This window comes from Drosophila sechellia, chromosome 3R, assembly GCF_004382195.2.
Source record: "Drosophila sechellia strain sech25 chromosome 3R, ASM438219v1, whole genome shotgun sequence".
Taxonomy (NCBI): Eukaryota; Metazoa; Arthropoda; class Insecta; order Diptera; family Drosophilidae; genus Drosophila; species Drosophila sechellia.
In genome coordinates, this window is record NC_045952.1 from 22,785,470 (window position 1) to 22,809,122 (window position 23,653).

The 23,653-nt window shown below is 43.1% G+C and overlaps 2 protein-coding genes, 1 long non-coding RNA gene and 1 other non-coding gene across 7 annotated transcripts; 2 read left to right on the forward strand and 2 right to left on the reverse strand.

The window, feature by feature from the left end:
• Positions 1–515: 515 nt before the first annotated feature.
• LOC6607712 (phenylalanine--tRNA ligase beta subunit) lies at positions 516–2,721 on the reverse strand. The gene is made up of 5 exons (XM_002032440.2): positions 2,551–2,721; positions 2,421–2,476; positions 2,200–2,357; positions 797–2,142; positions 516–739 (listed from the first exon to the last, which is right to left on the reverse strand). Exons 1-5 carry the CDS (start codon positions 2,606–2,608, stop codon positions 588–590), a joined length of 1,770 nt encoding a protein of 589 aa, XP_002032476.1. The 5' UTR covers positions 2,609–2,721; the 3' UTR covers positions 516–587.
• A 470-nt stretch (positions 2,722–3,191) lies between these two features.
• Positions 3,192–23,287, reverse strand: LOC6607713 (myosin heavy chain 95F). Of its 4 annotated transcripts, none has more exons than XM_032721393.1 (18): positions 22,957–23,287; positions 9,141–9,335; positions 8,466–8,539; positions 8,277–8,406; positions 8,033–8,194; positions 7,710–7,972; positions 7,239–7,645; positions 6,424–7,168; positions 5,933–6,365; positions 5,626–5,867; positions 5,349–5,569; positions 5,058–5,288; positions 4,675–4,719; positions 4,453–4,497; positions 4,041–4,161; positions 3,865–3,982; positions 3,705–3,806; positions 3,192–3,640 (listed from the first exon to the last, which is right to left on the reverse strand). In XM_032721393.1, exons 2-18 carry the CDS (start codon positions 9,325–9,327, stop codon positions 3,360–3,362), a joined length of 3,807 nt encoding a protein of 1,268 aa, XP_032577284.1. In that variant the 5' UTR covers positions 9,328–9,335; positions 22,957–23,287; the 3' UTR covers positions 3,192–3,359. The 4 variants fall into 4 exon arrangements, with proteins under 4 accessions (XP_032577284.1, XP_032577285.1, XP_032577283.1 ...); XM_032721394.1 differs by lacking the exon at positions 22,957–23,287 and adding an exon at positions 9,480–9,585; XM_032721392.1 differs by lacking the exons at positions 4,453–4,497; positions 22,957–23,287.
• Trnal-uaa lies at positions 15,400–15,483 on the forward strand. Its single transcript has one exon. It is a non-coding gene; the product is annotated as a tRNA-Leu (tRNA).
• Positions 16,627–17,542, forward strand: LOC116801485. The gene is made up of 2 exons (XR_004362046.1): positions 16,627–17,333; positions 17,402–17,542. It is a non-coding gene; the product is annotated as an uncharacterized LOC116801485 (long non-coding RNA).
• Positions 23,288–23,653: the final 366 nt, after the last annotated feature.

Genomic DNA, 23,653 nt, shown 5'->3' on the forward strand with positions numbered 1-23,653 from the left:
ACATACACAAACACCTAAACCCAAACACATACCCGATATGCCCGACAGGACCTTTATTCGATTTTGTTGATTAACAAAAAGATACAACCGAATATCTAAGGACATACAGCCGTTATGAGATGATGATTGATTATGAGATCCTTGATTGAACCGCAAACAAAACGATGGGAATAAAAATGAAAAATACAAAAGCATACTGAATAAATATAGAATTTTTTTCAAGCGAAAGAAATTAAATTCACATAGATTTATTAATTTAAAAATTAATATAAATATACTTCAAATATGAAAAGTATGAAAACAAAAAAAAATGCAAAGAAGAAAAACAAAAACTACATATATTAAATACACACTATATGAGTATACTACGGATTATTATTACTCTTATAATTATTATTATTGTATTGAAGGAAAAATATAAAAGAGAACATTAAACAGCATAAATAAAAAATTACAACAGTGTTTTGTTTGAACTGGCTTGGAATTGCAGCTTTCATAAATAACAAGACCTTGGCTTTATTTATTAATTTGTGATAATTTATTTGTGAACTTTTCTTAGAAAATGTTGAACAAATCGCTTCAATCTTTTAGACGAAAGGCTCAATGGTGAACTCCACCGCCGAACAGGGCGTGGTCAGCTCGAAGGCTTGCAGCACTGTGGGATGCAAAACCCCAATCTTGCCGATGACAACACCGTCGTACATCACATTAGCACAGCGACCGGGGAAGTAGCTGGGATCTGGAATGAAATGGAACATGGTTAACTCAAGATCACAAGAACTCATCGACAACTTACCCTCTGTAGCCTGAAGGTAATATCCCTTGGTGCCGCTAGCCGATTTCCAGGGCACAGAGAGCAATTGCATCACGCGATCTAGCAGGCCGTGGACTACCTCAAAGCCGGCGGTCTTATTGCAGTTTACAGCACACACCCTTCGCTCATTGCGGGCACCAACTTCCGTGCTCTCATCCGCAACCACCACGTCGCTGATCTCGAAGAGCTTCAGTGGCAGCGGCATCTTTCGATTGGCCACCAGCGTCTTGAGAAGACCGGGCAATAGGGTCGTGCGCACTACTTGGAATTCCAGGGTCTTGGGATTGCCTATGTGCACGGCCGGCAGGGCGTCGATGTTCTTGTTCAGCTTGCGTCCAATGTCATCCCGTGAGCAGAGCGTGAAGGTCAGCGCCTCGGTGAAGCCCGCCTGGGCCACCTGTTCGCGCAGTTGCTCGGTCAGTTTGTTCAGTGGGAATTGCTTGGCTATTTGCATGAATGCAGGCAGCGACTTCTTAATGTTGTTGTAGCCGTAGGCAATAGCCACGTCCTCATAGATGTCACACGCGTGGATCACGTCGTGACGAGTGGGCGGGATCTTAACCACCAGCGAGTCGCCATCGACCTTGGCCTCCAGATACATGCGCGTCAGCATATCTGCGAGCTTTTCCGCCGGCTCATCGATGCCAATATAGGCATTGGCGCGCTTCACCGATATCCGCTCCTCGCGCACATCCAGTTCCGGATAGGAGATCACACTGCCATCGGGTTGCACCACATCGCACGGCTCCACGGTAAACTTCTGGGCGCAGTGCTCGGAGAAGAGGCATACAATGGTGTCCAGCACCACCTTCGCCTTCGTTCTATCCGTGGCCGTGCACTCGATGAACACGTTCTTGGTCTTCAGCGAGATCTTGGAATGATCACCGTTGATGATGGGCGGCAGTGAAAGCACCACACGGTTGGCATCGTAGATCACTGGGTAAACCGGTGATTCCCGAATGATTGGCAGATATTGCTTCAGCTGCGCATGCGTGGAGTAGAATTCCATAAGCTCGCTGCCAGTCATTTCCTTGGTTTGGTTAAGTGGCTTGAACTTGATTTGATCCGGCGCCAGAGCCTCGTAACTGAAGGGTCCCTGTAGGGTGTCCAGATCATGCGTTCCGATAGCCACTAGCGTACGTTTGCGGCAGATGTTCTGATGCAGCTTGTCCTGCAGATCGATGAAGCTGTTGTAGGAGGCCTGCGTAAAAGTCACGTTCCGAAGCACAGCGGCCACGGCGTAGGGACGGATCTGCGCCGTCGAAGGGTCAATCTTCAGCACCTGCCTCTTGGCCGGCTCCACAAATTGGAACTTAGGCGGCTTGAGTCTAAAAGGGCACAGTCCTGTAGCATAGTTTCATTAATATGAAAGCGATGTTTCTTACTTTCCCTGGAACACCAGCAGACCCGTGACCAGACCCTCCAAACAGAGCAGATCATAACGATTGGCGGGTATGTCGATTCTGTAGATGATCTCCTCGCTGGCATTGGCCGCCGCTGCCACATCGCCCTGTTCCTTGGTCAGCATCTGCTTCTCCGTGGTCTGTGGGCATTATTTCACGGGATTTTAACATGTGTTTACTCTTTAATAGTCAGCAGCACCTACCACTTCGTCCAGCTCCAAACCGAAGGCAAAGCAGAGATCCTGGAACTCATCATCGGCTACGGGAAAGGGGTAAACATTAGGGAGCTCCAAGCGATGAAAACGTGATTACACGTGGACTATTCGAACTCACTGTACGTCTTGCCGAGCGCCTCGAAGAGCAGATCCCGTTTAACTCCAATGGTGGGCATACTGAATGAATCACCTGTTAATCCCGAGCTGGCTTTTAACTCAGATAAATGGGCTTAAATACAAATTGGCTTATTTCAGACCGGGGCCAGTGTTGCCAATTTATGGTGACCGTATTTTGCATTACTATCGCATGGGCGATGTTTTGATGGTCACCCTGACTTATGCAGGAGGGTCACACTATTTTCCATAAAATAGATTGTACACACTGAGACTTTAAGCAATTGATGAAAACTAAATAAATCGACTCGTTCACACTGAGCTCGGGGTTAATTTTGAGTTACTGTGAAGTTCTCATATATTTGATTTTGATTGAATTTATTCACTTCAAATATTTATTTTTAAAATACTGTAAAATATATATATATTCAATTATGTAAATACATCGCAGTGAACTAAATACACAATTTAAATAGTAATTAGTTAAATACTAAATACAACTTGCCGTTTCCTTTTACATCATAAGATTCACTTAATTAGAGATATATATTTGTATAGCTAAGTGTATAAGGCCCCCAAAAACAGTCCGGGCGCGCACAAAATGATTGGGCAAATGGGATCGGAATCCAAATTAAAGGTTACACATTTCTAATCAAATAGAGTTATATTTACTAAAAATGTTTATGGACGTGGTCGCTTTCCGTAAAATTTGACTGACAAAAACTTATTTTCGAGTTTCGTTAGTTACCAATTTTGACCATCGAAACGGCAACGTATTTGATCAATGCAGTGCCGGTTTGTCGTATTTGGGGTCTACTGTTGTTTCTGCATAGCAGCAGCCGGCCCATTCGGCTTGGCGGCACCCAAATTCTTATAGGCCTTTCCCCCGTTGCGCTCCCATTCGCGGTTGAACTCGTGCTCCAGGATCTCGGCGCCACGCTTACGCGTCAGACCCGTCTCCTCCAGGCTCAGTTCGCACATCTGCATGTCGTCCGTTCCGGCCACCAGTAGAATTGGCGGCTTGTCCGCATGCAGTTCCATTTGGCGAGCGATCCACTGGCCATCAAAGTGGGCATACCACAGGCCGCGCTTGGCTGCAGAGGATTTATCATTAAGCTTTGAATATTTCATAATTGTATAGTCGCGGGGTACACTCACTGTTGTCCGGCGCATTGGCTCGCATGAAGGGGATCCGGAAGTAACGATGCTGGGCGGTCACAATCTCCTGGATTGGCTGAACCAAAGGCGGCTGCTTGAAGGCTGCAATGGATATGGTTGATAGCATTATAAAATATAGTCTTCAGTGCTATTTACTTACCAGCTTCCATAACGCTGCGTGGCGCACGTTCGTTTTCATCCATGGTGGTGCGCTTGCGGTTCTTTGCCTTCCAGGCGTGGTACACCTTCAAGCGGCGATGGAACTCCTGACGACAGGCCTGAAAAATCACAAGATTAATCCAAGTGTTATGTGAGCAATTCCTCTTAACGACTCACCTCCAGCAGCTCAATATCACAGGACGTGTTGATAGCATCACGCAGCTCCGAGTACTTCCACTTGGACAAGTCGTACTTCTGCTTGCCCAGGGCCTGTTGTTGGGCCCGAACATTTTCCGATCTGGCACAGGAATCGCAAGAGCAATTAGCATCATTTTCAATCAAATACTTTTTACAAAGATATGTACTATATATTCAGCGCAAGCAAACAAAGTGAGTCATTGATGGCATCAAATGTTCATAGTGACAGGATATAAGTAGGAGAATCGAAAGGCAACAACTAAAAGCCAATGGAAGTTTGCTAGTAGTAGTATAGGTTACAGATGATTTCGATTAGTGGGCACGAGCTTATTACTTTAGGTGTTAGTAATTTAGTTAGTATGAAATGTTTTCAAAACCAGCACCAACTCACTTATTCAAGTACCGCGAAGCAATGTTTGACACAACTTGTGAAAAACTTGTTCAAAAATATACAGAAAGTAAAGAAGTTAAAGTAGTAAAGAATTGTTTGTTGATTCGTTTTTTTTTTTTATCAATTCATTCAATATCCAATTAGTGTTTTTGGGAAAGCAAGAAAAGATTGACAAAATTTACAAGAGTGGTAGACATAGGTAATTCATAAAGCGTGCTATACCTGATCAATTTGTTGGAACCCATGGGAGACGCGTCATTGACACCACTGTGTTGTGTTCGTTGGGTTGGAGTGGGTGTTGGGTGGTGGTGTTTGGTTGTGGAAAGTGTGAAGTGGATTCCGTGTGGGGGAAAAGGAAAAAGTTGGTGAGTTTTAAAAAATAATTAATATATATAATATAGTATATACAATATAAATGGACAACCTAACAGGCCAAATCTGATAATTTCCTAATATTTAAACAGAATTATTATTGTATTATTTTTACATACCAATTACTGTATCAATATTCGGACTTAAACCCATTTAAAAATCATAATAAAAACATTACCCAATTACTTGTGGCCTTGTAACTTGTACTAGGTTTTGACTATATAATCACATACTTGCGTATAACTGGTGGACTATCCTCCACCTGGCCATTGGATTCGTTGGCCAAACGCAGGGCCAACTCGTGATCGCGACGTTCCTGTTCGAGCTGCTGCCGGTACTTGGCATCATCCTTGGCCTCCTTCTCCAGCTGCTCCTGCAGCGCCAAGGCGGCACGCCTATCCTCCTCCTCTTGACGTAGGCGCTGCGCTTCCGCTGCCTTTCGTCGAGTTTCCATCTCCGCTTTGCTGTGGATTTTGAATGGGATGTTAGTTAACAACTCCTATCTAACAAAAACTAATACGCACAGTCGCTTGTTTTCAATTTCCTCGCGCTGGCGCTGCTCCTCCGCCTCCTTGGCGGCCCGTTCGGCCTCCAGGGCCTCTTGGATCTTGCGCAGACGCTCCTGCTCCTCGGCCTGTTGCTGCTCCTTAAGCTTGGTGTTCAGATCAACTGTTAGCTTGTTCATGTTGGCCATGACCACGGTGTACATCGAGTCCATTTCCCGTTGAGTAATGCGTGGATTCATCTGTTTTGGATTAAGTATTCAGTAAGGGACTAGAACTGGAATTTATCATAACTTACCTTGATTTTCTTGATGGCATCATCGATCTGCCTGTACATATCGTTTACCCCACTAATAATCTCTTCACGACCCATCTTCAATCCACTTGCTATTTCGATTGTCTTGAGGGTGTTAGTCCGGATCTTGTTGATCTTGCCAATACCCTGGTAGCGTGGACGATGCTGCTTCCGGGCCAGGAAACCACGTGCAATACGCTGAGCTATTAGAACACACTTGTTGCGGTAGATGATTCGATTGCGCACTAGGGAAGAGAATTAATGAACATTGCACAAAAGGTCATATATAGAAGTTTACGGGACTACTTACGCTTGATCACGCAGAGGGCTCCCAGAGCGGACTTGACCCAACGCGATCGAATCAGCCATTTCTTGACCTTGGCCACTATGGCCAGCATATTCTCCGGATCAGAACGCATGATGCGGTCGAACTCCACGAATTTACCAGGCCGGAAGAAGACCTTGGTGATGCCGAACTTGAAGTCCTTGGCGCTCAGATTGAGGGACTGGAACATGGCTTCGCAGAAGGTGCGAGCCGGCAGTGAAACGAGTTCCGGCGGCAGCACCGATTTGTACATGCTGTAGAGATCGGCAAAGAGAACACGCGATGGATAACCGTGCTCCATGAGTTCCAACACCGAAATTGTGCCCGAACACTTCAGTTGGGCCAGCGCCAGGCTGCCCTCAAACTGTCGGTCGATCATCTTGCTGTTGGGCTTGATGCAGCGTATGAAGTTGGTTCCCTGAAAGGTAACATTAATTAAATTTCGGTTTTGGTTAAAAGTCCATTGTGTTGCTTACGTTTTGTTCCAGTTTCTCCATTAGTTCGCCCAGCTGAGTCTTGAACTTGGATCCCACGGATATAAAGTTCAGCTTTCCACGAACCGAAGTACTACTTCCCGAGGGGAAGAGGGTCTGCAGCAGAGGATTATCGCACTCCTGGACCAAACCCTCCAGCGAAGCATGAAGGGCGTCGTTGTTCTTCTCAATGAACTGCTCCGTGTTGTAGCACACAGCTCCGGCAAAGTGACGCACCAGGAAGCCCTCCTCATCGCGCAGGGTGCGGTGGGCCTTCAGTCGCGAGGATCTCGGCAGACCCAGGCGATAGTGATTCGCCCAGGACTTGTGCACCTCGGCGGTGAAGTGCGAGTACGAGGGCTTCGGCAGCTTGGACTCCTCGTCGAGCAGCGTAAAGATGCCATTCGACTTGGCCTCGATCAGCTCGATAATGTCCTGGTTATCTGTGAAAGTGATCTCGGGCACATTGAGGCCTTCGCGTTTGTACAGCTCCTGCTCGTTTTTCAGTATATTATCGTTGAAGAACTTCTGCAGCTTCTCATTGCAGTAGTTGATGCAGAACTGCTCGAAGGAGTTCACCGTGAAGTACTCAAATCCAGCAATATCGAGCACGCCGATGTAAAAGTTTGAAGCCTGGAAGGGAATGCTCTGATTGATCAGACCCACAATGCGATCGAATAGTCGACTGTAGATGGCCTTGGCCAAGGCATCCCGAGCATTGCTTGCCTCGTAGATCTTTAGAGGAACCCTGCGAGAATGATGGTTTTGTGAGTCATTAAATGATAACGATAGATCCCTTCAAATTCGATGATCCTTACATGATAACCGTGCCCTTGAAGCCGCCTCCCTTGCTCTGCATCACTCGGGACACCAGGGCAGTGCGCAGCTCCGTTTGATCCACACCCAGCAGGCCACTGGTGATAGTCAGCGACTGCTCCGAAGCCTCCGACACCTGGCAGCCACCGCGCACATCATCGGGTATCTCCTCGAAAGCAATGTTGCCCAGGTGGAGCACAGCTGCCACCAGAGAATAGATGCCCAACTTCTCCGTATCCGAGAGTCCCAGACGACCCAAGGCCTTGTCGAGGTTGTGGAAGTGCTGGTAATCATCGATAATCGGATCCTTCAGCGGACCCTTCTGCTGGTGATTCTTCGACTTCTGTGAGCCCGGTATTATCTGTTCCGTCTTGGCGTTGGCAAAGTACTGTGTGCAGCCAGAGAGATACTGTGAAAGAAAGTTTAAGCCATGAAAAGAGAACGTTTCAGAACGATTGATGGGAAAGACCTACCCTGTAATCATCTGGCTTGCCCAAGCTCAACTTATCACGCAGCTGCTGCGGAGCTCCGGCGAGGAGCATGTAGAAAACATGATAGTTTCGCTCCTCGGCGCTCTGCGTGCAGATGCGACTCTTCTCCAGCAAGTAGTGCGATATATATCCACCGACCACCTGGCACTTGGCATCGTAGTGCACCTCAATGAACTTTCCAAATCGCGAGGAGTTGTTGTTTCTAGTTGTCTTGGCATTGCCAAAGGCCTCCAGCACGGGATTGGCTACGGGAGTGTAATCATTGGGAGCTGTTCCTCAAGCATCCTCAAATAAGAAGCACTTACCGTCCAATATCTTGGTCTCTATGGGACCGGCACTGTCGTGCGAATAGCACAGGTATTTGAGCAGGTATTTGGTGGACTCCGTCTTGCCGGCGCCCGACTCTCCAGACACGATGATCGACTGGGACAACTTGTATACCCGCATATCGCGTATGGCTTTATCCGCTGTGGGTTGGTAAGGGAATCGGTTACTATCTTCTATAATATATATAATATATATTGATATACTAATATCAATTCTAGTTACCAATAGCAAAGACATGAGGAGGCAGTTCACCCAGGGAACGACCATTGTACTTCTTGATGGTATCGGGTGCGTAGAGCTCCTTGATCTCACGATACGGATTCACGGCGATTAGTATGTTGGCCACATATGTCTGCAATTCAAGTTCTTAACATGGTTCCATTTTCGTTGGTTCTAATTTCGGATACTCACGTAGATCTTGTCTTTATAGTAACGCGTTTTCAAATTGTCCAGAAATGTGGCCTCGTTGAGCAGCATGAGTTCGCCTGCAACATAAAATCATTTGGGTTAGTAAAACGCTGGAAATTGTACGGGTTTTATGGCCCGAACCCCCCCGACCACTTTCACCCGCCTGTCTGCAGGGTTCGGAGGTCAGGTAAGCAAGCGTAGCTAACGATTACCCCACTCTAGGGTTAAGATTACCCTGAGTTTCTTTCACTCAATTTGAAGCTAATTCACTGAAAAAATTTGCTCTAAATAGGTGGTATCTTTAATGTGAAAGCCATCTTATCGGGTTGGTAGATAAGATCGCTACCCGTTGCAGTTAAGAATGTGCCTCATAGCCCTGATATTAATTTAAGATCACTGACGTTCGAAATCTTTATCTTTACCCTACTTAACTCTTTATGTGGTTTCGCTTTCTAGACTCACGTAAATGATTCTTCGTGGTAATTGTTTTTTTTTTTTTTTTTAAGGAATAAAGCAACGTAGTTAATTCCAATTCCAAGTGGAATTGCAAAGTTCTTTTGTGATGAAGTGCAGAAGATTTTGTTAGTTCTTTAACTTTCCTGCCCAACTTATATAATAATACGTGCTAGATAAGACTCCAAATCGGTCATCTAATATTTCGCCCACTTGGATACTTACAGTTGTCATCATGATCCTGCGGTCCATCGCACGAGGAGTGGATATCATCGAAGTGACACGTGCGCTTCGGATACTTGCGATCGGTGGGCGTAACCTCGAACTCCTTGGCGCCGATCTCGGTGATCCGGCCCTGTATATAGCCCTCGGCGGCATCTCGCACCCACACCAGTTGGGTGTCCTCCAACATTTTGCGCACTGCAAAGGGGGAACAGAAAAAAACACTTAATACTATACCGAATCAAGCAAATGGGCGATTTCAAAAGTTTAGCTTTTTACATTTATTATGTCAGGTACAAGCGTATGGCGCGGGACAATATCAATGCGAAAAATCTTATCTACCTCGCAGTGCCAACACAGAGAGAACCGAGGAACTGGGATTCCGGCCAGGTACAACCAACGCTCCACACTGGTCGAGTGTGGAAAGACAAGTGAGTGGTGTGGTGTAGAGTGGAGTGAAGCGATCGGCTGGCTGGAGAGATTTGTGTGTGACTCTCGGCGAGTCATTAGGGCTACTACCGGTGCCGGTGTTTTATGGCCATTTTAACTGTCTGCCTTCCTCTCTTCGGCTCTCTCAATCTCTCTTTTGAGAACTGAGAACTGAGCCACTGAGGGAACTGAGGAACTGGTACTGGCTTAGGCAGTACCTTTGCCTCCCTGACATATGGATACCATTGTTCTTTACTTTAACTGCTGCTGTCGCTGTGGCAGTTTCTGTTTTTCGTCTGCCTCCGCTCATTTCGACTTTCGTTTATGTCTATTCGCTGCTTACCATTCTTGGTCATGCACTGCCTTCTGCCTTCTGACTCATGGGCGTTGTGTGAGTAGACCCGTTGATAAGCCCCCCGGCCACAAACACGGTCAAAATAATAGTAACTGCCTGGCAGTTAAGAGATAATAGTAGATTAAATGCGCCTGCAAACGCAAACTAGATGATGCTCACTTAGCACACTCCTTTCTCTTCATCTAAATATCACTTCTCATGAGTTCTCATATCTATAAAGTTTGAACAGCTTACTATTATTTACCTTAGAATAGCTGCATATATCCAACTGATCTCAGGTGTATGACCTTGTTATGCGTTTTGCCAAACAACTGGCATCTCTTATAAACATACATATATACGAACGTATAAGAAAACCGCAAGTTCCCATTTACAGTCTTGTAGCTGTGGAGCTATAGCTCTATATATGCATATATCTGCATATACCTTCCCCGACCGATATCTGATTTCGGTAAGCGAGACAGTGACGTTGAAATTATTGTTTTGACGAGAGCGTCAAGGTGAAATCCATTTATTCAGCGCTCGCTAGGTTAATGGTACCTTTTCCCTCTTTCCCCGATCTCTTTCCATGTAACAATGTACATATGTATGTACATACATACCTACATATTGTGGCGACAAAATGCTCTCGAATTTTGTAGGGGAAACAATAGCTTTGTCAGTTCATTCTCCCGCATTCATCAAGATAAATTTGCCGCAAAGTGCTAAATTATTAAATGATTGGTTAGGCCACTATGTTTGTTTTGCGAAATGAGTCAGTTTGGTCGGTGGGACGACTCTGTTTTGACAGATGAGAACAAAACAGAGAATCAGAGAGAGAGAGAGTGAGAGAGGGAGAGGGAGGGGGAGAGAGATTCTAAAGATGCTGAGATACTAGTTTTTGTGTGTGGGAGTTTTTCCAATAGATCACTTAGAAAACGTTTAACGCGGACAGATGTATGGAAAACAGATGTGCAATTATTGGTTTTGTTAGGAAACTAATATCTCATTTACAATACAGTTGTAACATTTAATTTTACTGTTATTTCTGGCTCATCAATTCGTTGGTTTAAAAAGTTCTTAAGTGCAAATAACCAACTAACTTCATATGTATAACAGATAGTAGTATTCCCTATCTATTATATGCTGACTCATGTTACCTTTTAGTTCCAAACTTTTGCATTTAAATTATGTCACGACAAACACACTGCATTAACAACTTAGTGAAGTCTTATCGACCCACAAGTTTTGTGTGTTCCAGTTGAAGTGAGTCATGTTGGGTCAGTTTTTCCCCAACTATTTGGCTTAAGCAGCATTAGTTTGGATATTAAATGAAACTTCAATCTCGTGGTGATAGCCGAAGTGTTGTAAACAATTTATGGGCTGCAATGTATCCATCATAATTAGCCCAGTTTGTGGCCAGAAAGAAAGAAAGCGGAGCTTAACCCCAGACATATGGTTGAAATCGCTTTATAATGCGCCCAGGCAAATTAACAACAATTACTCAGACAATTTAACATAATCTTGATTATGCACAGAGCAAAAAATAATGATTGGCAAGGCGATGGAGTTGGGGCCAAGTTCCACACACTGTTCCATATGCAAGACAGCCACAATCACGGCCACGTTGTCGCCTTCTTCTCCTCCTGGGCCTTCCTCCAGTCAGTGCTCTTCAGCCCTCTCTGCCTTCCCATATGGGCTGGGCCACTCGAAACTGCTGCCCCAGCATGAGATGGCGGCATAAATTACAAATTGCGCAAAAAACAAGCACACACACAGTGCATGCAAAAGATGAAATAAAAAAAAAACAAGCGAGAAGTTGCCTAGGAACCAAGTGATGGAGGTCTGAAAACAGAGAAGCCAGCATTTGATGGCCGTTTATGGGGGGCAGAAGAACTGGCCCGGCTGCATTCTTGGCGACGACCAGGCATGGAAATCCAGGCTCCAAGTTTCCCCAGATTCTCATTCTTTTCTCCACCCAAGGCGGCGAAATGCACTTTCCGGATTCTACATTGTATTACTTGCCACATTATATTTAATCAAAAAATAGTCAAATTCATTAAGGAACGTTAACAGAAAGAGTTTAATACAATAAGAACAGCATGGTTACATTTATGTACCATAGAGCATAAATCTTTAGATTCCGATTGTCTTTGGACAAGATTTTCTCTGAGTGAAGAGCAGGCAACCAAGTGTGGAAGCAGCAAATGACTTGGCGGCGGAGGAAATGCTTCAAGGCGACATTGACAATGGACATTGCCAGAAGCGAGCGAAGGTGTGGAAAAAATAAAGAACACACAGCGGACGGAGGCCTCCAAAAGGAAGATGATGAGCTGGAGGGGCACTGGAAGAACTGGAGAAACAGCCGAGTCATGTTCAAGAAGCTTATGAAATGTGAAGCCGGACAGACCAAACGAACCTTTTGTGCTCCCTAAATGATGAAATGCAGCCTGAAAGAGCCACCCAAATGGACGGGTGACACCTGCTGCAGCTAACCGGCTTATTTGGTTTTGGCCAGGCCGCACCGTGCGTATACGTAATCCGAGCACATGCAATGAACCCACGACCCGCTAAACCCAAACCCTAACCCAAACCCAAACCTACATACTAAACCAGGTCCGAATAGCAATTAGCCAGGAGCTAAGCCCGCAAAGCAGACGCCTCTGCGTGATTTTCTTGAAAGGAATAGAAAGTAGACAATGTTTACTTGCGAAAATTGGACGGAGTGGGTGCTGTTGGGTGTGATATCATCATGTTTACTCGCCCTCTTCCGTCGACGAAAAAAAAGGAGGAAAACCTTGTTGCGTGCCAGCTTTTTATTATTGTAATTTTCTCTGCTTTTGGAAAACGTGCCTGTTTGTTTTCATTACTTTTTGGCAGGCGCATTCGTCATTGTCTATTCTAGAATTAATCACAAGTTGCATAGTAACCCCTAAAGTCACTAAAGTGTTAGTGCATTTCATAAGAATGAACTATATAAAGTTTATAAAGTTGCTTTAAAGATCTTTGCTTTATAAAACATCGACTTGCACTTCCCCAAATAAGTTCAATATTTGAATCAATTAAATTACCAACCAGTTGCACAAAGTAAATGCATTTTAATTACGCTTTCGTTTTAATTGTCTTAATTATTACGATAACCAATCAACATTTATTCTAGATCACAAAAGAAAAGGCTTAAAAAAGTCATTGCCAGCACTCAATCGAAATAATGTCTGGCGATAAGATTGTCTTGGCAATTAAGCCAAGTTAATTGAACTCACCCGTGCTGGCCGAGTGCACCGGATTGCTATTGGCATAGAAATCCATTTCGGGGTCCCCAAACTGCAGGCCAAACTCCTCAATAGGTTAATTGCAGTGCAATGCACTGGAGCGAAGTCTTTGGCACTCAAAAAAGGGGATAAGGGAGTGCGTATAAGGGTGCTGGGTGAGTCACCACGGGGGTTGACTGTGTGCGAAACCGTTTGGGATGCGAGTGAATACTGAATACTGGTAAGTAAGTAGTTGGCTGATTTGTTGACTACCACAAATGCTGCACAGGCAGTGACAATTGATTTTCACTTTGCGCGCTTTTCACTATCGATTAAACACTTTCCACTCGCTGGCAAACTTTGGCCCATTCGCTGGATTATCCCATGAGATGCAGATTTTCACTTTTAATTGAGTTTTCTCGATTAGTTTGCGGCCATTGCACAATTTATGCCAATTTCTGACCTACATTAAGAGGTAAACACAATGGTGGATCGAAAGCAGACGCGTGTCGAGATATATGCTGTATATATAACTGGGAAATCGCTTGCGATGATGCTGAACTTTTGACATCAAATGCAACTGTTATTGTTGCTGCCTTTGCTAGGATGATGATGATGATGATGATGATGTTGCTACAGCTGCTGCTGTTGCCGTGCAGTTTTCACCCAGTAACCGAGTTCTACGATTCGGGCAACCGCCCCGAAAAACAAGAAAAAAAAAAGAAAAACCGATTGAGAATTATAAGAGGGCGAGACACGGGGGACACACGTGGCGTGACGACTGCAGCAAACGCGCGACATGCACTGCCGATTGCCGGATTCTGGGCAGGATGCCCCGCATGGAAACACGGGGTTGCTGCTCATCGTGCCTCTCCAGCATATCGTATCGTTTACGGCATTCGGCTTCGTTAGCTGCCAACTGCGCCGAATCCGCAATTACCGATGGACGGAGTGGGTGGCACAGTAATAATTCCAGCTGCGTGCCAGGTACATTTTATACCCCGCACTCGAAAAGGTTTTATTTGTTTGTGCCCCAATTCGGGAGCGGGACCAAACAATGGCACCCGTGGCACTTGCCTCAAGTGCGACGACGGAGTCATGGCAGCCGATCCATGTTGCACCAGGAAGTCGCCTCGCGGCAATGCAGCGGCGTGAATAACAACTTCCGGATTTAACTGCACATACATAAATACATACAGCAGGGGTCAAGCGCGTAGATCTTGAGATATGAACGTAAATTTCTAATTAATTTGCAATATTTTTTTACTAATTCAAAGTGATGAAACAAAGACAGTATATAAGTTGAGATTCCCAGTGCTATACTGCAAGAATCAAGCGAAACTTTGCTGACCGCAGACGTATTTATGAATAATTGTCGTACATATAGTATGTACATACATATGCATAAGTGAATATGTTTTCCATGCTCGTGGCTATGTTGCACTCCAATTGGTAAATTGAGTTATTCACACGGAACAGCTGCTTGACAGGTGCATTCAACAAGGGGTTTTATGGGCTGCATGGGTTGGGGTTAGGTTAAGAGCAAGCTTCAAAGCTCCTCGACGAATTCTGGTAAACAAAGCGATTAGGGGGGAGTAGGAAAACAAAGTCCGAGATGGATTAGCGATTCGTATTCGTGAGATGCATCTGATAGCGGCATCACAAAAGCTTTTTCTGCGAGCTTTCTAAAAAGCAAATGGGATGAATGGATAGACCAAATCAGCGGGCTGTGACGTACCTGAAAAATCAGAGGGTTGTGATGCGGGGAGGGGAACTTAAGTCCATTGTCTGCCTATCTGCTGTTCTGTAATCGCTTGATCAATACCAACAAACGAAACGAAACGAAACAGGGCGAACTGAGAGCGAAATTGGCAAAAAAAAAAATTATTCACGAGTGCAGTAAAGCATTCTATAAATAACTGTACGAATGGATGTAAATTATTATGGACGTAGGACTCTTTTTTCCCAAATTTCCAATCAAGGATAATACAAAAAAAATGTAATTAAATATTTATAATTAAGCAGCAGATAATCTCATCATCTGAATGCGGCAGTGAAAATACCTAATCACTATGCAAACAAATAGATAAACAATGGTATGCATGTACTCAACATCCAACATATATGTTCTATATATAGAGGGGGAAAACACCCCTTTTTCCACTTATTCAACGACCGAATGAAAATGGCACTGGCTGCCAGGCAGCCCCGTTCGCTTTTATAGCTCTTTTGTCGGCGATTCTGCACAGTCAGGTTGGCCGAGCGGTCTAAGGCGCCAGATTTAAGCTCTGGTTCTCGAGAGGGAGCGTGGGTTCGAACCCCACACCTGACAATTGTTGAGTTCTTTTTTACTGACCTAATTTTATTTGTTTGCTAATTAATTTTACACGAATTTTACTCTTACAAGTTGATTATGCCCTAGTTAGTAGTTTTACATTCGGGATATTAGAAGTTTACATCTAAAAGTTGTTAGTGGAAACGGCTTGTCTTGCTTCAAATATAATTTTTCCACATATGTCCCTTAAGGAACTATAAAATAGGGGAATTATTGATATGATTACTCGTAGAGGATGTAACAGTACGTTTCTTTGCCCTAAAGGTGATGATAAGCGTTACATTGCGATAAGAAGTGCATATGAAGTAGTGTTGTGTCGTTCGTGAACGAACGAACTAAATTGAACTATTCACCAAACTGAACGAACGAACTAGGTCTGCCTTTATAGTTCAATATAGTTCGATAGTTCAATTTAGTTCACTTAGTTCAATATAGTTCACTTAGTTCACGTCGTTCATTTTGATCTCTTACCCTGATCGTTCGTTCGTTGTTCACTTAGTTCGATAGGTCGGTCTGAGTTCACTTAGTTCGATAGGTCGGTCTGAGTTCACTTAGTTCGATAGGTCGGTCTGAGTTCACTTAGTTCGATAGGTCGGTCTGAGTTCACTTAGTTCGATAGGTTGGTCTTAGTTCATTTAGTTCGAAAGTTCGCTTATCGAATAAGCTGATTAATTTTCGCATACATTTAAAACTACGGTTTACAAGTTTGTGCGTATCTATGGCTTCAAAACGAAAGCATAGCAAAGTTTGGAATTGGAAGATGGAGTATAGAGAACAAAATATCTGCTGTGGTTTCCGATAATGCTGCAAATATTGTCAATGCCATTAAAACAGGAAATTGGCCACATATACCATGTTTTGCACATAGCTTGAACCTAATTGTGCAAAAAGGACTCCGCGAAATCAGCGTTGTACAAAACAAAGTCAAACTCATTGTGGAGTTTTTCAATCGTAGCACTTTCGGCCTTAAGAAGCTGAAGTCAACTCAAACCCAATTGAACTTGCCCGATCTCAAATTGATTCAAGATGTGTCAACTCGTTGGAATTCAACTTTTAAAATGCTAGAAAGGCTTGTTGTGTTGAAAGATGCTCTTATATTAACACTTTCTACTGTGCGTTCTGAATTAAACTTATCTCAGAATGAGTGGGCGATAGAAGAAGAGTTACTGCCTATATTAAAACCATTCATGGAGGTAACAGAAGAAATATCAGCAGAAAAGAATGTAACCCTTTCAAAGGTTATAGTTCTTGCGATTTTGCTACAGAACTGTTTGAATAACAAAACGCCTAAGGATAAATGTGTTGCTGCACTTGTTGCAGTTCTAAAAGCTGAGATGAATCGACGATTTTGCAAGCTGGAAAGTAACGAACTCTACGCAGAGAGAGTTCAAGTCAAAAGAAGAATACGAAAAAGCTGTTTGTAATCTTAAAAGGAAAGTAACTCCAATTCGTCTCAACAGCGAAAATTATGAATTCGAATCACCTGCGTTTGAAACTAATTCAGCCAATCAGAGTTCGGTTTGGTGTGATTTTGACAGTGAGTTCAAGAACACGACAAAGGCTGCAAACACTACCGGTTCTGCCGAGAAAGAGATGGAAAAATACCTCGAAGAGGAATTTATACCGAGGACTGCTGACCCTTTGGTTTGGTGGGAACAAAGAAAGAAATTGTATCCGCATCTATATTCTTACAGCCTTAAGCGACTATGCCTTATGGCTACATCAGTTCCTTTCGAACGCCTATTTTCAAGTGCTGGGGAAATCATCCGAAAAAGACGGATGCTACTAAAACCTAATAAAGTGGAAAATCTAATGTTCCTTCATAGCAACATGTAGATGGATCACAGGTATAAACATAATTTTATCATATGTTATTGAAAATGTTCCCTAATAAACTTCTCTATTCTCTTTTCAGAAATCAAATAAATGCATTAAAATTACTATATTATCTGTTTGTAAACTCTTTATTATTTCTTATTATTATTATGTATAAGTGTTTTTGACATAAATTGAATAAATAATATTAATTTTCAATGACAGCATTGTATGAAATAAATTCATAACATTTTTTTTTTTTGAAGCACCTTTAAGCAAGTTTAAAAAATGAACGATTGAACTAAATGAACGACCTAGTTCATTGATTTTAAACGAACGAACGAACTTATTCCTCAAATTGAACTAGGATTACCCAACACTAATATGAAGTATGAATCACTTGCTATGAATTACATTTTCTTTCATACCATATGCATTTTTTCATGGTTTTCGAAAACCATTTTCCCCCTTTACATTTTGTACCTGATCTGCTCATTTTGAGTTCAAAATGGTTTAAAAAATCGTGTCATTCTGTGTGTCATGGAAAACTGTTCTAACGTTGCGAGCGACGAGGTTCAGCTTCCGGTTTGGCCAAAAGAGCCGCGGGCGGTGACCAAAACTAAAACTAAATGAAACCAAAACCAAAGCCCCAACCCTAAACCCAAAGCAAATACAATAAATGACCGTTGTTGCCGTTGCCTTTGCTGAATAATTAATAATCATGTTCGTTATGCGCCTATTGTTTTGGCATGCGCTTTGTTATGCATTCTGTTGCATTGCGCAATGCTGCTTGGAAATGGTCAAAATGAGAAAACAGTTAAGGGCAAGCTGTTGGCCATCGGGCTGAAAAAGGGAAAAGCTAGCTAGTAATTAATGGAAACAACACACAGGTTGTTTATTTGATTTGTCTCGCGGCGTAACTTTAAGAAATGTGAGAAGAAGATGATCTACGATCAATTGATTTAGATGGGGAAACTTGTGAAGAAAATTATAAATAATTGGGGGAAACTGAAGCAGAGTGTTGGCAATTAAGTGTTATGAGAAAATTTCAATTTGTAACCCCATATGATTTGGTTTCATTGAATCTATATCAATTTAAATCCATCTTTCTTTATGGATTTTCTTGCAGTTGGCATACAAAGTTGAGAAACGCTGCTGTTATCTAACCCATTACCATATTTTCTGGCTGACTCTGCTCGGTGACCCATTTCCTTTAAGAGCCCTTTGGAATAGCATATTTGTGCCACTTCCCGGTATAAACAAAACCCGAAACAAAGAGTAGGAAAACGAGAAGAGCAAAAAATAATATTGCAAGCGAAACAATTGCCATCATTTCATAACGAAAAAAAAAACCAGCTCGTATGCCATTCTACCACGGTGGAAAACCAAAACATCTCAGACACAAAGGAAAATTAAAGCAAAGTCGAAACGAGACAGCGAACCACGAAAATTGTGTAATAATTGCGACACTTTCCTGGGTTACAACCCATGAACGACTGGAGGCAATTTGAGGCCAAAAGCGCTGAGAGAAGAAGCTCAACTCGCAGCCCGTTCAGTTTTGTGTGGATGAGCATTTCATCGGAATCCAATGGACATTGTTGGCCAGATTGGCATTGTTCAGCCAGAACCGATCTCCTATGAGCCCAAAACCAGTTGCGTTCGCCATTCCGGCCAGTTCCTTGACCATCTTCCGATATCAATATCAAGTTCAACCAGTCAAGACGGCCTGCTCACGTGATCCAGGAGCCCGGGAACCGGGTCCGCGAGGATGGAGGCACAGGGACGCGCTAACGGTGCGACAGGTTCAGGTTCGTATTCGGAGTCGCGATTGTGCAGCGCGGGGGCTACAAAAGTCAACAGTGCACTGATCGAAAATGTACTAACTTTATTCAATAAGTTTAGCTAGTAGTTTAATGAGAAGTCAACATAAAAAGGGGTTAAGCTGATGTAATGGTGACCCCAATCAAGTGCAAAGGTGACCAAGACATAACATAATAAGTATCTATATAAGTATAAGTATCTATAAGTATCTATATATTATAACGCACATTCTGAAGATAATGTAAATCAAATATCAAGTCGATAGACAATCCATATTATTCCCGATTTAAGTAGCTGCCTTTCCCTAACTGTAGCCACTGCACGGATTTAGAAGCCATCCGCTGGGCAACCAGTTGAACTTGTTTTGGCCGCAGATTTTGCAGCTGCCAGTGGCCACTACCAAATGGGTTCAGAGTGATGAGTCACTCGGGCTAAATGGTCCAACTTGGCCCATCCGAATAGCCGAAAAAACCAAAAATGTGGGGGAAAATTGGTCGAAAAGCAATTACACTTGCAACAATAGAAGTTGCAGCTGTAAAATTTATGGCTCTAACGTCACAGGAACACGAGTTTGGTTCGCTTAACCGACAGCGGGAAACGCAACGGTGACGGGGCCAGAGTTCACTGTACCGTAAAGCGTTGGCAAGCAAAACGCTGAGCATGCGCAAAAGTCACAACCGAAACAAGTTTTTCGTAGCGTTTTGTTTTTCAATCTTTCTCTGTTATTTGCCATCCCTGTCTGATTTTGTTTTTAATTTTTTGTTTTTTTTTTTTTTTCGTATTTTAGTTTAGTTTAAAGTTTTTCATGTGCCCCACAAATGCCGAGTCGAGTGCTTTCAGTTGCAGTGCGGGTTCAACGACTTGGAATTGCTTAAAAAAGATATAGCTGAGAGAGATGGGGGATTATTTAAGGCGAAGAAATGACTGTCGATAGTTAAACGTCGAGCAAGTGGAACCAATTAATGCGGACCATTCAAAAGAAATCCGAAAAAGCCGGAAAACTACCGACAATTGAAAAGCGTTTTTTTACTGGGAGCCAAACGGCAATTAACGCTGCTCGTTTCCTACAATTCGGAGATGCAATTAAAATGCAAATGCTAACCGCTGGCTATCTACATCCAGACCCAGACCCAGATCCGAATCCCATTTCCATTCCCATTGCCATTAACCAAGTCATTTACACAGACGTTGATGGATTTGTGTGACCCTATAACTCATTTTCCACGACACATGTTCACAGATTTTCCATATGGTGTGGACCTGCAAGTCGTTACTTTGCACTTGACGGATATGTGAGCATGGGGTAAAAAAAGCATGGATCACCATTTTGAAGGCTGCTCGCTTCACTTTGTTTATTTTGGGTCACATTTGGGGCTTTGTGTTAGCCAACCAGCCAGCCTTTGTTTTTTGGGCGGCCTGTATGTGTTCCCAAATATGTGTTATCGTTTCACATTTAATCTTATCTCAGTGCCCCAACACAATTACCCGTTTGATTGTCGCCAGAAAAATAAATACCAGGTAAATATAATTATTTTCATCAGTTTGGTTGTAATGCGAACAATATTACCAAATTTATTGGCCACACAATCGCACAACTAGCGAATCGCAGAAAGTCGAGCCTCTTTCCCATCGAAAACTATAACTATGCAAATCTATTTTCAGTCCCTTTGTTTTAAACGATTGTTTAATGATTGAAATCTTAAAAATAGACTGGCAGTCATTAATCAAACGAAAGTAACAGTTTTTGACAAAAAGTTGGAGATTATGGGATTATGGATTATGAATTTAAATGCTACTGCAAATAAGGGAAGTCGTTTGTAACTATAAAAATAGTCAAATCATTATCAACATACATGATTCACATGAGTTAAGTGGTTGAAGTTTAGCTTGAAATAATTTATTTATTTGGTGTTTAAATATATATATATCATAGTTACAACAACATTTCGTACTTCGTAGTTTATATAGTTTGAATCACCGTCGTTGATATATTTTTGAACAGGAAACTGAAACGGAACTTTCATTGCATATATTGATACAATATTTTATAAGCACGTGTTGCGTTGGCCAAACACAAAAAAATTAACGTAGATGAATAAAACAAGAGGGGCATGTACATAAAAAATCCATCAACGATGCCACGGATTGGAGCAAAATACATCTGGATTTATGCTAATCGACTATCAAAACAAAAGCTGCAATTAAACCACACACTCTGGCTGACTTTCACTGCGAATCTTTGAACAATCTTCGGCCGTTTCAGTGTTTCTCTTTTTGTATTATATGCAAATTGGTCTAACGCATCTCGAGCCCAACTGCTGGCCACTCCAAAAAGATTGGGTTGTCTCCGTCCGAGAAACTGTGTGCTACATATCTGTAGGTTCCCCGTTGAAGGTTCCATATAATTCATATGGGCAGCTGTCGGCGCTGACAATGGAGATCAGGATCGTGATCCTGCGATCCTGTCAGCTGTGTGGCGCGTGTTGGGTCATGTCGGGTTGAAAGGGGGTTGAACGGGGCTTGAGTGACAGCCAGCACAGGGACAACAACAGGACTTCCTCCAGCGCACCGCAAAGGATCTCGAATTATGTGGAATTATATGCGCGACACGTCGGGTAGAAGTTCACCCTTGTGCGAATATTAGGTGAAATGATACAGTGATACCTCAACAAATCTATCAAATTTTTATTATAAAGTGAAATGTCTTGGTTAAAGAGAACTAGAAAATTGTAATTTAGTTTTACCACCCATATAAAAAGTCTTGTCTTCTCTAGAATAAGGACCCATTCCTCATCCCCCAGAGAATTGTAAATACCATGGCCACATGAAAGGGTATCGACGAACCCGTTTAATTGGCTTTAAAGTGCTCAGAATAGATTGGGCACGTCTGCAAACATGGACACGCATGCGCAGGAGCGGCGACCACATCCCTGCTCCTCCAGCTCCTGCTCTTCACCCATTTTCCACATAAATAAACGAAATGTGCCTCGAATGAGAAATCAGACGGCCAGTCAGTCGTTTGGGGAGAACGACACTTGTGTTCCTGGTTGGCAGGGGAGTGGGGGGTTTAGGGGGCTCCAAGAAATGTTTGCTCATTTCCGCACTTAATTAAAATGGTCGGGACACAAAACTATCTTTGAGTTTGCTTTAAAAACACAACAACAACTGTGAACTGGCGACGTTGACATGGGCCCCTGGCTATAAATAGAATTATGTACACACACATACATATGGACACATGGAATAGGGTGCATGGTTGTGGGTGCGGGGATGTGGATGAGGATGCGTGGTAGGAGGACAGCTGTGGGAATTACAGGAATGGTGGTGACATTTGCTGTTGCGACTGCGCACTCCTTTTGTTTGACTTACGGTCACGTTTTCGGTTCGAACCTCCTGTTCTATAGAGAGCTAATAATATTGGAGGGCAAACAAATGTAATGCCATATAAGTCATGGTTAGAATTAGTTTACTAAAGCCAGAAAATAGCCACATGCTAAGTAACCATTTGGTATAGAAATTAATTAAATGTAATAATTACTTGTACTTTGGTTTAGTTTATGTACCAAAAACGATTCCCAGTTGAAAGTACTCATATGTAGGGTGCAGTCACTTCCGCGATTGCTAATCGATTTCTTGGTTGCACCACTGGCATATTGTACATACATAGGTAACCGATTTTCGTGTACAAGAATGTGCCAATGTCAGGCGGAAAAGCGAAAAGCGCAAGTCAACAGAAAGCAAGAGGCAGCAAATCCGCCTTCACAGGTGACCACCCTCGCTTTGGGGGGGTTTTCCCCTAACCCCTAATCCTCTCGAGAGATATTGGCCACTTACCTTAAGACGGCTGCAGATCTCTACGTGCGTGAGTTACTAGCAAATGGGGATTATGTTTCCGGGAACGCACACGAACACATTGATGACGGCGCAATCCACTTGGAATCGATCTCCTCCGTGGATTTTGTTTGGTTCGAATTTAGAACTTGCAATTTATACCCACGCTAAGCTATTCCGAAAAGTTTGTAACACTTGAAGTATTTTCAGCTGGGTGTTGTGTTTGTTTGCCTCGGTTTTAACAGTTCAGATTTGAAATTCAAGCGGCGATCGGAAGGCGACGAGCACGAGCGTTTCGAATCGCGTACCGTCGCGTTGGAGAGTCGAGTCGAACTGAAATCAAATCCACAACAATCCACTTTTGGATTTTCGATTTCGAAAAGCAACGGCATCGAAACAACAACAAGCACGCGCAAAACAGCTGACCGCTAGAGGTGCCACCACCATTGCCGATAGTTAGTGCGCACAAACGGCCCTGCAGTGTGACCAGAGATTAGTTTTGGCGCTAATTTTAAATATGCGTTACTTTTCAAATACAAATAGATTTTTAATTTTAATCTTAGTAAGCTAAGGTGTTTACTTTTGAATATGGTTATTTAAAATGCGCCACTTTAAGATGCTCTTTAATTATGGTAAGACTTAAGAAAAATTTGGATACGCTCGAGTTGTAAGTGTACACTCTTCAAAAAGATTCGCCGCT

Coding starts and splice junctions, on each gene's coding strand:
- LOC6607712 (XM_002032440.2), bottom strand. CDS start 2,608: ATGCCCACCATTGGAGTTAAACGGGATCTGCTCTTCGAGGCGCTCGGC. Junction 2,358..2,420: donor GTTTGGAGCTGGACGAAGTG/GTAGGTGCTGCT, acceptor TAATGCCCACAG/ACCACGGAGAAGCAGATGCT. Junction 740..796: donor TTACCTTCAGGCTACAGAGG/GTAAGTTGTCGA, acceptor ATTTCATTCCAG/ATCCCAGCTACTTCCCCGGT.
- LOC6607713 (XM_032721393.1), bottom strand. CDS start 9,327: ATGTTGGAGGACACCCAACTGGTGTGGGTGCGAGATGCCGCCGAGGGC. Junction 5,570..5,625: donor ATGCCATCAAGAAAATCAAG/GTAAGTTATGAT, acceptor AATCCAAAACAG/ATGAATCCACGCATTACTCA. Junction 4,162..4,452: donor GCTTCGCGGTACTTGAATAA/GTGAGTTGGTGC, acceptor TTCCTGTGCCAG/ATCGGAAAATGTTCGGGCCC.